The sequence below is a fragment of the Pempheris klunzingeri genome, chromosome 15 (genome assembly GCF_042242105.1).
Source record: "Pempheris klunzingeri isolate RE-2024b chromosome 15, fPemKlu1.hap1, whole genome shotgun sequence".
Taxonomy (NCBI): Eukaryota; Metazoa; Chordata; class Actinopteri; order Acropomatiformes; family Pempheridae; genus Pempheris; species Pempheris klunzingeri.
This window is the reverse complement of record NC_092026.1, coordinates 5111216-5126089: the sequence shown is the minus strand read 5'-3', so window position 1 is coordinate 5126089 and position 14874 is coordinate 5111216. Positions and strand designations below refer to the sequence as shown.

General features: G+C 40.5%; 1 protein-coding gene across 1 annotated transcript; it reads left to right on the top strand.

Moving 5' to 3' along the window:
- Positions 1 to 2485: 2485 nt before the first annotated feature.
- On the top strand, positions 2486 to 8151 carry plvapa (plasmalemma vesicle associated protein a). The gene is made up of 6 exons (XM_070845587.1): positions 2486 to 3216; positions 4020 to 4083; positions 4285 to 5006; positions 5826 to 6525; positions 7053 to 7110; positions 7812 to 8151. The coding sequence occupies exons 1-6, from the start codon at positions 2821 to 2823 to the stop codon at positions 7843 to 7845; spliced, it is 1974 nt and encodes a 657-aa protein (XP_070701688.1). The 5' UTR covers positions 2486 to 2820; the 3' UTR covers positions 7846 to 8151.
- The last annotated feature ends 6723 nt before the right edge of the window (positions 8152 to 14874 follow it).

Below are 14874 nucleotides of genomic sequence, written 5' to 3'. Positions count from 1 at the left end.
CCCTGTAAACACTTGACTGGGCTTTGTGTCCAAGAGAACATTTCATATCCTAAACACTGTCTACACAATGGAGCACAGTAGACAATCGAGCACAATAGACACTCAGAGGCCCCTCCAAATACTGAACATTCTGTCAAAACTGCGTAACTTATGCAACTAGAAGAGCAGGTGCTACACATTTACAGTTGCTGGGTGTTTGTGTGGGAGCAGCACAGTTCTGCCAAATTAGGCTGTTACACGTTTCACTTTCAGCTTACTTTGATTTTTAAGTAACTTCTCTTTATTACGTTTTTTTGAAGTTATATTTAAACATGCATTTATTTCTGATAACATCTCTCTCCTGCTATGTTCCGAAGAAGCAAAACTAAATACATTTGTATTTTTGCTCTTTGACTGAGCTGATCCTTTAGCACAATTTTCAAAGCAGCAGAGCCTTTAACTATTTAGGCTCTCATTTGTTGAGGCACACACATTGTTACAGGTTTCAATGTCAAAGTGCAGGAGAGCACAGTTGGTGTTTTGCAGAATTACTGTCCTGCCACCCTTTATACAGGAAACACACTCTATACTGGATATATCCGTTCCAGACGCACACACCATGAAACCACTGACCGCACTTCTTGTTTTGGTATTAGTATTATTAGATGGATTGATTTGTATTATTTTTTATTATAACAATTATAATGTTATTATTGAAAGTCACCTTCTCGGCTTAGTTAGTTAGCATAAACATTGGAAACCGGAAACAAATGGCCTTGAGTCTTGTAGATGAGGTTTTTACACATTTACAAACAGTGTGCAGAGTTTACAGACAATATATAGTGTTGATAAGTGAGCTTTAGATCTGCTGGGAGGTCTGCACTCTTTATGCTAAGATAAGCTAACTGGCAGCTGGCTGTAGTTTCATATTTAGCGTACAGGCATGAGAGTGGTATCAATCTATTTCTAGTTCCTAAAATGTCGAACTATTCCTTTAACCTTATTGCTTTCTCATTGGCCTAAAATGCTTGTTAGTCAGGATAAGTCATCCTTTCACCTTTTAATCATTCATTGTTTTTTATTGTGTTTTCATTATCTATATCTTATCCTTAGGTGGTCGTGGGGGATCTGGAGCCAATCCCAGGGACAGTGTTGGGTACAATCACCTACTATATAGAGACAGGCTACCGTTAATGTGTACGACTTTTCATAAGCATTCACACCTACAGGCAGTCACCAATGAGCCTGCATGCATTAGGACTCTGGGGGGAAGCTGGAGTACCTGGAGAAAACCCACACAAGCACAGGGAGAACATGCAAACTCCACACAGAAAGGCCTCAGCCGGCCGACGGGTTTGACCCCAGAAAATTCTTGCTGGTTCAAATCCAGACGCTCTTCATTTATAAGATATTTGTACTGATACAAGGCATAAGTGAGGTGTATAAATTATGCAACAAGCCTCTCTTACTGATTTGAGAGTGCTGTGTCAGCCAACTTGGCAACATCCCACTGGATCCAAAATGTAAATACAAAATATGAAAAAACAATGCAGAGGTTTCGAAGTGAAGATAAAAACAACACACTTCACCTTCTATTAAATCAACACTGTGACTGTTTATGTTGCGTATTTGCCTCTGATATCCTGCGTTTGTTGGTGCCTTTTATCTGCAGTCTTGACCAAAAGGTTGCTGCAGGTTTGGCCATCAGCAGTTCCTCTATGAATTACTGCTTCCTGTCAAGATGAGACTTGGCACGTCAACAGTGCCTGGCAGGAAAAAGTTGGGACTGTTACTGTCAGGCTCTGCTATTTCATTTCAAATTGTGAGTCAATGTGTGTGTGTGTCCTGTGAGACAGAGGGCATCTTACCCACGTCATCATGTTGGACTGAGACTCGCAGGCTTCAAAGAGCCACTGAACGAGAACATCAGTAGAGCGACATGAGCCATTGTCCTCCTGGCCCGCTATGCACCGGAAAACACTGTTCATTATCCCATAAAAGTGTTTGTGGCACATTTATCGAGAGGCTGCACACAGTGACACCGCTGAGGTCTTAATGGTCTTTTGTTTTGCAACAGAAAGCAAGAAGGTGTCGTCAATACGAATGTCACCTCATCAATAACACCAAAGTGAGACGTTTCTATTTTGCATTCATGCTGTAGTGCTTCATGGAAATTTGCACACAACATTTAATGAAATTACAGATTTTTATGGAGAGGAAATGGCAGTAATTTCCAAAACTCTAAAATGTGGAGCACAAATATTTTCAAGATCAACAGTGACATGGCTTAATGTGTTAAACTCAAACTCAGGTTTGAAAATAGTGTGTGTGTGTGTGTGTGTGTGGACTGTACATGCATACTAGCCGTGTGTGTGTGTGTGTGTGTGTGTGTGTTGATAACCTCTGTCGGGCAGCCAATTGGGCAGGGAGAAAACCTATGGGGGGAGGGGACTGAGGACAACTTTCCTTCATGGGAAGTGTGTGACCAGAGGAGTTTATAAATTCCTACCCATGTTTACACCTCACCCACAATCTGATCAATTCTCATGATATCAACGCTGCAGAGAGGAAACATCTGGCCCACCTCTGGAGTGTGTTGGGCTTTGTTAGAGAAAGGAGAACAAACTTAGCAAGAAATGGATTGTGAAATCTGCTGGCTGATCTGAAATTATTCAGCAGGGTCATATCTGTTCAGTTGGCTTGCAGAGTGCTGAGGAGGAGAAACGTGTTGGTCCTCTGATAAGAGAGATGAGCCCTGTCTGAACTTGGCTGGCTGCTGATAGTAACTCTCAAGCTTTGGACTGCACTGTTCTCTGCTTCCCTCTTCAACCATCAGCACCTATGTACAAGAGTGACTACTCCCAGGTCTCCAAGTACAGCTCGGAGGGCCAAAAGAAGATGCAGTACCGCTCAAAGGGAAAGAGCTGCGGCTACTACATGCGCATTGTCTTCTTCTTCTCTTCGCTCATTCAGTCTCTTATCATAGTCAGCCTCGTGCTCTTCCTGATCTATGGTAAGACGCAGGACTCAGCGTCCACCGCGCGCATCCAGGACCTGGAGGAGAGCTTCAGCCGGCTCTCCATAGAGAATGTCGGCCTGAGGCTGCAGAGAAAGAACCTGACCAACTTACTCAACACCACCCTCATGGAGAAGGCACGTAACGACTGGGACCTGGCCCAGTTGCGCTACTTCACCAACATCTCAGCAATCCTTATCCAAGATATCGACAGGAGGCTGGTGAGAAACTGAGCAAAGCCTTTTGATTCCTGATTTTACTTCTTGTCTTTAGTACGACTGTGTTTTCATGAGTAATTCAACTGCTAAGTCTTATCTGGAATTGAACTTCTAACCTTTCAACAGAAATTTAGAATCGGCCAGTTTGGCGTCAGTAAAGTTAAGATGAAAGGAAGCGACTTATTATTATACATACGCTGTAGTCAAGTGGATCTTCAGCAGATAAACGTTTGATGATCTAAAGCAGGGGCTTTCAACCTTTTTGGTGTCAAGGACCCCCAGATTGATATACATCAGGCTCCGGACCCATATTTGATAAGATGTAATCGCAGGGATCCCCATCTGATAAGATGTAGTTATTCTGTACTGTAGAATGTGAGCCTATGAACAGGATAGTCATAATATACATGCTCTCACTGGGATAACTTCTAGTCAGTGAAATAACAGTGAAATTAAAATATTCCTCATTTTTTCTGGGGACCTGTTGGGGGGTCACCAGACCACAGGTTGAGAACTGCTGATCTGAAGAGCTTTAACAGTGTCAAACTGTTTTAAAATAGAGTATGTTTACACTTCTTAGGTTAAGTGTACTATTTTATAGTTATGAGAACAACACCGAGCAAAGCACAAAAGATTATTATGAGTCAAACCACATTTTAGAGACTCACGTGAGAATATTAACAACACAAAATAACTTGGATTGAGTAAACTGTCAATAATAATCAGTTGTTTTTCCTGTTTGTCTGCAAATGGTCTAGAGCAAATCACTAAAATGCCAATGGCTATTTTTTCACTGATTTGAACAGACACAGTGCAGTGGCGAGTTGTTCCTTTGCAGGGCCACACGTCCTACTGTCCTATGCCCACCAAGTAAGTATGACATTTATTAAGTGGAAAAAAATCAATTAATTAATAAATAAAAATAAACCAAACCCCAAAATAATCAAATAAATAAATGAAACATTTGAGTAGTCCTCCCTAATCATCACCCGCAAACAGCAACACCTTATTTTGAGTAAACTGTTAATAATTTGCCTTCTTCTTTTCTCCTCCGCCACCTTTATTTTTTAGTATCAGAACCTTTTGTTGGCTGTAACTGTGGGCTGCTGTTTGAACAGCTGAAAGCCAGGCTTGAGCTCGTGGAGTCCAACTTCACCCAAACACGGCAGAGGATGAGGATGGAAATGGACCAGACCGCCAAGGAGAGGGACACCATTAACTTGGAGGTCATCCGTCTGAGAAGGGAAAAGTCCACGCACGAAAAGGAGGTGGACTTCTTTAAACAGAAATGCAAAGATGACTTCACCCTGTCCTTGAATGGCATCTCCAATGTCACCAGGGCTTTCTTAGAGAAGATCGATTCCCTCTTCCCTACACACATTGCCTTCCAGCTCACCTGTACTAAACAGAGGGAGCACCTGGAACAGATCCGAACCAATTGCTCCAGCCTGTCCAGAGAAGTGGAGGACAGGTTCCAGCGTTACCTGAACAGCGTGGGACAGCAGGTGTCAACCATTCAGGCTGAGAGCAGCCGCATGAAGGCAGAGAACTGGCGACTGTCTGACGACTACCGCTGGTGCAGCCAGAACCGCACGGGCCTGATCCAGCAGCACAAACAGAACCAAGACAAGCTTCAGCGGAAACACGACGAGGAGAAGGAGAAACTCCTGGTGGACAAGATGAAGCTAGGTGGACAGATAGAGGTCCTGGAGAACAACGTCAAATATAAAACCAAACAGGTTGAGCACCTTTCAGAGCAAATCAAGCAGCTCAACATGACCTGCATGTCTAAGGTAAGCGAACAAGTGCTGTTACTGATTATGTTATAAATTCTACATGAGTGTAAACAGCAGCATGGTCTCTAGAGGCTCCAAGCTGGGCTCTTTGAGCTCTTCTGTACTCTTTGCTCAGCCTTTTGTAGACAAAGTTACAGTCAGATCATTAGAGACTGAATATTTAAACTGTACTTTAAAAGAGTTTAAGAAGACTGACAGTGCCAAGAACAATCTTATATTCAGAAATGTGTTAGTTGTTAGTGAAGCTGTCAGAGAAGGCAGTTAAAAGAAGAAAAGACAATATCAAAAACTGACTGATATTGTTCTAATGTAACACGAGTCTCTACAGGTTATCATCACATTGTGTTGCTGTTGACTTTAACTACAAAACCCCTGTTACATATAATGATCTTTGTAAATCCGTGCAGTAACTAAGTCATTTTTAAGAAGCTCACACATTTTAGCCTTGTTGTCAATAATACTCTCCATCTCTGCAGTATCATTGCCTATATAACCTGTATAAAGACTAAAATACAAACAAATCCATTGTTTTGAGATCTTACATAAGATGTATGAGATCAGAGAAACCTGGAAATGATCTTGGAAATGATCCAGCATTAAAGGTGCAGCTCACCCCTCCCTTTCCAAGCATGTGGGAGAAGCTACGTTGGCAGACGAGGATCCACATTCCCTTTGCTTTTTGTTGTGCTAAATAATGATCCTGTGCTGGGAGAAGCATAGGATTATATTCCTTTTCTGTCTTCTTCATATATTTGCACCACCAAATTCAAGCTGCCACTTCAGTGTAATAATGCAAAAGGTCCTCTTTTTCCACAGACTGGGTGGAACTTGTTTGGAGGTGGTGGATCCAGCTCTCCTGGTGTGGGTCAACCTGGTAGAACAAGTGGGTTGAGTCCAAGCTTTGGGTCAGCATTCAATAAACCAGCATCATCTGGGGCTGGTTCCTCAAGCTCGTCCATCTTTACACCTGGGTCCAGTAGTTCCATCGGGTCAGCATTCAATAAACCAGTATCATCTGGGGCTGGTTCCTCAAGCTCGTCCATCTTTACACCTGGGTCAAGTAGTTCCATCGGGTCAGTATTCAATAAACCAGCATCATCTGGTGCTGGTTCCTCAAGCTCGTCCATCTTTACACCTGGGTCAAGTAGTTCCATCGGGTCAGTATTCAATAAACCAGCATCATCTGGTGCTGGTTCCTCAAGCTCGTCCATCTTTACACCTGGGTCCAGTAGTTCCATCGGGTCAGTATTCAATAAGCAAGGATCAAATAGTGGAGCTTTCCCAGTAGCAAAAAGCTCAAATAATCCAACCACAAATGCTAAAAGCTCCACAAGCTTGTTGTCATCCTCTGCGTCATCCTCTGGGTCGTCCTCTGGGTCACCAAGCAAAAGTGCATCATCCACCTCTTGGTTTGGGTTTGGCAGTAGCTCAGGGCAAAGTAAGACCGGGACAGGGAGAGGAACGTCAACCGGAACTGGATCGTCAATTGGTGGAAGGACTAATGGAGGTGGCACAGGTAAGAACAGATAAATGTAGCAGCTGCAGATTGTCTGTAGTTTATTTTTCCCATTCTGGGAAATAATGTAAATAAAGGTGTGGTTCACCCAAATTACAAAAAAATATTTTCTCACATACCACTGGTGGTACCCAGCCATGCAGATAGTTATGGTTTCATTTACCAAGGTCCTGAGAATTCCATCTCTGGGATTTCTGCCCCCAGGCCAATACAATAGAAGTGAATAGAAATGTATTTGTTGTGCGTACAGCATTTAAGACTGCTGTACATACTTCATTCAGTACATACTGAACATAATACACACAACCTTCTCTGGGGAAAAAGTATGAAGACTCCAAAGTCCATTATAATAATTGCACAGTTTCATCAAACTTGGACTTAATGGCTCTGATGTTTGTAGCCTTTGTACCCATCTAGAAATGCTAGCTATTAGCAGCTCTTTAGTATTTTGAAGCATAAAACTGTTTGATTGATAACATTATGACTAAGTACTGACAAATCACTGTTTTGTTATGTTTACCCAACAGTCAGCGTTGCTCAGCACCTTAAAGATCTGCAGCGCATCATCAACCCCGCTGACCCAGAGTGAGTATAACGTATCTTTAGCTTTAGGTCCACAGCGAATGTGAAAGTGTTCTTATTGCTACTGTCAGCAAATCTCGAGAAAAAAGCACATTAATTAATTTCCTTACCCTGTCTATGGCACTCGGCCCCCAAACCCACTGGTCCCCACTGATGACGTAAATTATTTGAATACAAGTCACAAATATATAGATTTCAAAAAAGGTAAATGATTTTATAAAATAGCAGGGCACTGTAGCTTTCAGAAAGTGTTACTCAAACAGAAATAAATAGTGAATTTGTTGAGGACTATTTTCAGCAGCGGATTAACACACATTTTGTGCTCTATCAGAATCAGGTTTATGACCAAGTACGTTTTTTAAAACAACATGTGTTTCTAAATGGAAGTGCTAGATAAGGAATAAGAGGAGCCCATACACCTCTAGTGAGCTTTTACAGCAGGACGAATACATAAAAAATCCATTTAAACAAATACAATAAACATAAACACAACATATACACAGTAACGTCTGTACCAATGTAGATGATACTGATGATCCATACACATTCACTTATATAGTATATACATATCTATAGACATACTTAAATGGAATTTGTTGACAATAAGCAGAATATCACCAAATTGTTCCTTAACAAAAAGCTGTCATGTTTCTAAGTTTGATGCACTCACTCATCAGCCTTTCTTTCTTTCTTTCTTTCTCCAGGGAGAAACAAGATCTCTCCAGGGTGTTGGGTTAGTTCATCTTGATGAGAAAACCCAAAACATAAAAGAGATTAATCGTCCACTGCATCTATTAGGCTTCTCATATTGAGTTCACATATTGTATATCAATAATCATACACTGTTTGTAACAGTTTGTACTTCAGTATGAATTTAGAAATTAATACTAATTAAGTAACGTTTGCACTTTTGAATATAGAATGTGAAGTTTGTGTCTTGCTGATTTGTACCTACACTGTATGCAACTTTACATGAATAAGCACATGTTGTATTTTTACACTGTAAATGCAGAAAAATAAAAGCGTTCTTTGAATGTAAGCACATCCACTGTGCCTGTCTCTTCTTTATAAACAAAGCTATTTAAGATATTACCCAATGCAGACAAGGAAATAACTGTTTGTCCCTGTGTGCGTCACCTATTGTGTGGCTAATTGTCTACAAATGACTCTCCAACCCCTTCTGTGATGTTTCAGGCGAGATTTACTGGCAACTCGATTTAATCCCTGCAGCATGTTTATGTTTACCTGCCAACCTGTCAGCAGGCCGGCGGAGGCAGATGGGAGGAACCTTTGGCAATGCTTTTATATAAATGTTTTTAAAAACAATTTGCCATCACTTAGCGGTGGGGAACACGGATATCCATGGCCTAAATAAAAATCCTAATATAACTTATAATAATACAAGAAGGGGGAAAGACAGAGTGTCTTGAGTGTTGCATCAAAGGTAGATTTAGCGTTAATGTTTGCTTGTGTCTACAAAACAAATATTTTCAGAACAGAAATTATCATAGAAAATTATAAAGTGCGTTGTTTAGTTGTGTGTAGAAAGAAATACCCCGTGTTGGAATATTTACAATATATGAATGGTGCTTTACTTACATCTCTGTAACAGTTTTAAATGTATAACTGGGACCAGTACCACTTTACCATGCCGCCAAAATGGAGCCGGGAAACAAACTATCATGAGAACAAACAAACATCCTGTGCGTTGCTCTGTGAGAGGATGGGAACGCACTGTTAATTCAACCAAAAGTGTGTGGGTGGCGCCAATTATTAAATACAGTACTTGAGCGAAGGGAGAGTTCTTTCCCGTCGAAAGGATATCCTTTGTTTAACATCAAGTGTTTTTCCACGTTTGGGATGTGTGGCGTACCACAGGAGTCGCTGTGAGGATATTAAAGGTCAACTGGTTGGACGCTTCTGGGAGTCACTTTATATGACGGACTGAGACGTGTTAAAACTACTTCACTGGAAAATCGTCATGATGATGCTGCTCTGGGCAAACATGTTTCCTGTCGACTCAGAGCGTTTTCCTGTTAACTGGTGTCATTTCTTTATTCCATATCCACAAACAACACTACAGACCATTGTTTCAGCTGATACAGTGCCCTACAGTTACTATCACAGAATCATTTCATTTTAACCTACAATGTCTTTACCCTCTATACAGTCGGACCAAACTACTAGGTTACAAATAGACGATATACAGTTAAATCAAAGGCACAGGGTATGAAGGGGAGATTAGATTATGACCTTTCTCATCATACATGCTGGTTTGAGGGTTCAGGGTTTTGTGATAATAAGTGATAAGTGATAATAACATGAAAATGATGTATATGTGGCCGTAACTCAAACTCAGTTACAGACTGTTTTACAAGCCAAAACAAATCATAGAATAGAAACTTCACTTGTGTGATTCTTAAAAAGGACCATATGTACAATATCAGCTTGTGATCTTCCAACACAAGGGTCCAAAGAGGAGGTTCGACACGTATCTCAACACAAAAGGCTTTTAAAATTGACACGATCATTTAGAACAGTCAGTCACAATAACTGTCCAACACTGCAGAAAGTGTCGGAGTATCATTTTGTCGTGTCAGCAGAACTTCTCAACTTCTTCAAATAAAAAGTCAAACTTGACTCATGATGTTAACTCATGATGTTCTTTCATAATTCTGTAATTCAACCAAAACTCGCCACGATCTAAAAGGCTTTAAATGAAGTACCATTATTTAGGCCACATGTACGACTGGGATCAACATCATGCAGTACATCAGGTCAATTTGAGGCCAAATGATATTTCTTTTATCTTTTTAAATGTTTTCTTTTTTAAACTTTTATTCTAATTATTGAAACCACTGACTCATGCAGCCTATCATTAGACACATCATTCAAATCTAAAAGCCGGTGGGTGTCGTCTGCTACACAGTCATCCAAATACCACACTCAGTTATAACCCAGAATGCACACGTGAAAACACCTGTAACCCAGCAGATCACCTGGAAATCACAGCATAAACACTATAAGTAGGATTCAGGTTTGTTCACAACAATGAGGAAGAGGTGTTGGCTTTGTTTTGTCCACAGTACAATGCAGCAACTATGTTCATGTCGTCATCCTCAGTTACAGTAAAGTAAGTCTGTCTAATACTGTTACAGTATGAGTGTATGAGTATTGAGAATAAACATATTGGTTTGTTTCCCCATTGCATTTGTGTTTATGGTCTTTATTTACAGTATGCTACAGATTAATATGTTGATGATATGTTATACAGATGATATGTTTTTTACAGTGTGCAGTTGGCACATGGGGAAAGCTAATTATTTGTTGCTTGTATGCATAGTTGTGATGTAAAAACTGTATGCAGGTTTATATAGTTGCTAGAGACGTCAGATATTTAGTATTTTGTGTATATGTTTGTGGTTTTGCCGTGTTACAAAGAGGGCCCTAATTTCAGAAACTGTGTTTTAGTAGCAGTATGACTGTGACCCTCAGCGCTGTGGACGGACCTGAGATCACTGAAGTGTTGGGGCCATTGTGTCGCAGTCTGCCCGGCCACCTCCTTCCCCCTCCTGATGTAGGGAAGGGGCCGGGTGCTTATGATTACGACCTCCTTCCTCACCTGGGGTTGCAGGGCTGTGACCTCTTTTGTCTGTGCCTGCTAATGTTCCCTCTTTACTGTGACTTCTAATTGCATTTCCTATCTGCCTGGCCTCCCTCAGTCCCATGGCTGCCCAGGCTGGTAAAGACATCAGGGCGCAAAGCCCTTTCTCTTGTGTACTATAGTGTTGAAGGGGTGGTGCAGTCAGTGCCGGACACAGCTGGCAGGGAATATATAGCCCAGCACTGATGTCCTTTCAGGGCTGAAGTCCGTCAGCTTCACCTTGACCTCTTTCTGCGAAAGTGATCTGGAAAGGAAAACATGGTTCAACTTTATTGGCTTTAAAAGGATGGATTTGACTTCATGTAACCTGTGTTTGAGCAGGTAGACCTAAAGTGGCCTCAGTTTTATGGACATTCCACAGTTTAGTGTGCGTGTGAACATGCTAGTGTTTGCCAATGAACACAGTAGAGCTGTGGCTGATAGGAATTCCATTAGTTTTTGTTTTAAATAACGGCATGAATCAAAGTATTGGGTAAACTGTAACTCTGACCTGATGATGGCTCTGGTTTAAAAGAAAAAAATAAGGGTATAAAATAAAGTAAAAATATCATATATATATATATATATATATATATATATATATATATATATATATATATATATATATATATATATATATATATATATATATATAACACTGGACCCTGAAAAAAACATTTTGATGATGTTTTACATATTTACATACAAATTTAAACCAGCATGTGTGGAGGAAAAATATTCAAATGTTTATATACACTGTTGCCCATAAAGTTGTTCAATACCCCCAATTTTGTTAAAGCCTGAATACACAGTTTGCAAAGCTTAATTGTGGTTTAAGTTTCACTGTGTGTGTGATATGCTTGGAAGAATTTGATCAATAAAGTTGTTATCAAGAATAAATCACATTGTCACAATCATTTCATGTAAAAAACATTTTATTCCAACGCCCATAAAGTTGGAATAAAATGTTTTTTTACCTCTATATTACGTTGTTGTCCCATGGCCTGTATGTGTACCTAACTGTGTGCAGTAACTAAACAAACTGGAGACAAACAGCCTTTACTGAGGAACAAATTAGGTTTTCTTCAAGTGTCATTTGTTGTTAAACACTGTGGATGTCATGAGCTGAGCTGCTGTGAGTCCGGACCAGCGGTAACAGTTTCCTATTTATCTTTGCCATTGATTATCCATCAGAGAGCCTCATTGCTGCTACACCACAGGCAGGGATAGAGAGAAGATCGCTGATCCTCTTGTCTGCTAAGACAGAGTAACAGAGCTAAAGCCACTGCAGTAATTTGGTTGCAATCCTTCAAACCCACAGAGAGATATGATCCATCTGACAGCCGCTAAACTCCTCGGGTCTTGCTTAAGTGATGGGACAATCCTGTCTCAGTAGGAAGAGCGTCCACTCTGACCCTGTCGTACTCTGTAATAATAAGTATTTGCTCATAATGAATAAACAACATAACATCATGGTGTTAATATATGTTCTTTGAAAGTCATCAGTATTTTGAAGTGAGACCAAAAGGTGAAAAATCAGAAGTGAAACCAAACGCTGGATGAGCTGGATGGAAAATCCCTGATTTCTTAAATTTGTCAGGGTCAGTGTAAAAGGTCGTCTGACTTCAGCAGTTTCAGCTAAAAACTATAAAACATCAGGTTTTGGAAGAGGCAGGGTCGACCAAAGGCCCACAGTCTTATCAGAGCGATCCGGTGATGTGACACAGTGCTGACAGTAGCATGTTTTTGATGTATCCATGTGTCACTTTTGGAAACTCCACACTCATAGACATTCATAGAACTTTATCTCTCTTTTTTCTCTGCATTGTGAATATGTCGTTTTAAGGTCACTTCAGTTGTTTCTATCAGGTCTTATCAGTTCCTGAGGACTCTGAAAACCCTGAGGATTTTTTCCTGTTAAATCATTGTTTTGTGGAGTTTTTCCCAAACTTTAATCAAAGCTGTCATATGTTCTACTGATAGTAAACCTCATATTCTCAGAAATCTGCACACAAATCCAAACACACACACACACACACACACACACACACAAACACACACAAAGCAAACCTCCATCAATCTCTCGCAAAATAAAACCCCACACTCAAAACAATGTTATGTCCTCTTAAAATGGTATTTTGTGTTCTACTGACACACACACACACACACACACACACACACACACACAAATACACACTTATACGAACATTTCTCAAAGTAATTACTTACTATCTAAAAATAATGACCAATATTCTCTGTAGTTGCATAACATAGGTCCCTAAGCACATCTCGAGGACATTTTTCATTATTTTAAGATACTTTTTTTCATCGCATGGGTAGAAATAGGCTTCCATAGAAAATAAAACACACAAATCTACTGAACATCCCCCCCAAAAACAGGCTGCTTCCTGTCAGTTGTCCTCCCACATGCTCAGCCAAATCTCATCAGTCATTAGGATTCTTCCTCGCTCCTCCTTATCTTCCTCCTCTTTCTCTCCTCTGGCTCTGCCTCTCTCTCTGTTGGCATCCTTTGCTCCTGACCTGAGAGAACAACAGAGTAACACGTGTGCGCCCATGTGAGGAGTTTAGCGTTTTGAATGGCAGCGTGCTTCATTTGGACATAAGAAATTATATTTGTGGGGCATGTGCCAAATGTAAAGAGTTGTTTGTTGTTAGTGTTTTGACAAAAGAAAGTTTGGTTTTGAACTGCAGTCTGAGTGTAAAGCAGGAAATGCGCTTGTATTTTAGTTCAGGGGAGTTACAGGCTGTGGTCATTGTGTTTCAGGTACCAGTGTCAGTGTGTAGACAACTGAGAAAATATATGACATTATAAAGATTATATGTATATCTGAGACACATTTGTGATTTTCAGGCCATGTGAATAAAATAAACTTAAAAGGCAACTTTAAAGACAGCAAATCTTTAACCATAAGGTCCACATCTGGCTTCGGGGAAGACCCATAGTCGTGTTTATATTTCAGCATGAGGGTTATAATAAAGTGGTGTGGCAGCAGCCCGATCCATAATCCATCATGGCTTCAAGCATTAAACTATCTACTGTCTCCATCTAGTGTCCATACAGTGCATCGGCATGGTGAAATTTGAGGGAAGTTAATGTGTCACGAATGTGTAATTAAATTTCCTTCTGGTTCTTGTTCCTCTCACAGGTGTAAAGGGTAAAGTTAATGTCACTATAGATATTTTACGCGCTATACAAATACAGACCATTTACCATTTGATCTGTAGCTGCAAAAACCCTCAGAATTCAGACATGCTGATCTACTTTTCTGCCCCTTGTGCTTTCCCCTGTGCTTGAAGCAGTGAAACACAGACAAACGACAGACCAACAGACACAGCTGAGGGAGGACAAGTGTTGACGTGACAGTGAGAACATGATGAGCCTTTGGGTGGAGGCCCCAGCAGAGGTGATGAATAATTGATGCCAAGAAATCAAATTAGTGTCTGTCTGGTGCTACTGGGCAAAGCATTTCCTCATGTGAGTTTGTATTCACATCGTTGGTGGAAAAATGAGACAAGCCCATTTAAATACGGCACCATATGGTGTTGTAATTATACTGTTATTGAACTCTCCAAGCTGTTGAAGTGTTTTTATGATGCTGTTGTGGAAAAGGGCTGTCTGACAAAGCATATTTATGGATTCATTCTGGATTCTTTGTATTGTGTTTAGAGGAAAACAGAGAGTCAACACTTAATGGGAGCAACGGCTCAGGCTCTACCTCTCAGGGCTTATAGGAAATTATAAATATGGACTACCGAGGTAGTCGGCTGTTCTGTGTAAAGTTAAATACGAGGCTGAACTACCAACCCTGTAAAAAAGGCAACTGACCCAGATTTCCTCCATGACCTCAAAAACCCCATGTATACACTCATGCGACTCGAGTTGTCACTGTTGCTCTGATCTTCATACTTAGGGGTAATTTTTTAGGGTTCTTATTGTAACTTGCTGTAATTTGTCCCTTGTCCTTAATATTCTGTCCTTGACTTGGTTGTCTGTTGTATGTATGGATGTATGTATTGGTAGACACATGAATTGCCCCTTGGAGCTAAGTAAAGTTGTTTGAAATCTGAATCTGAATATACCCCATATTCACTGCATGTCAATT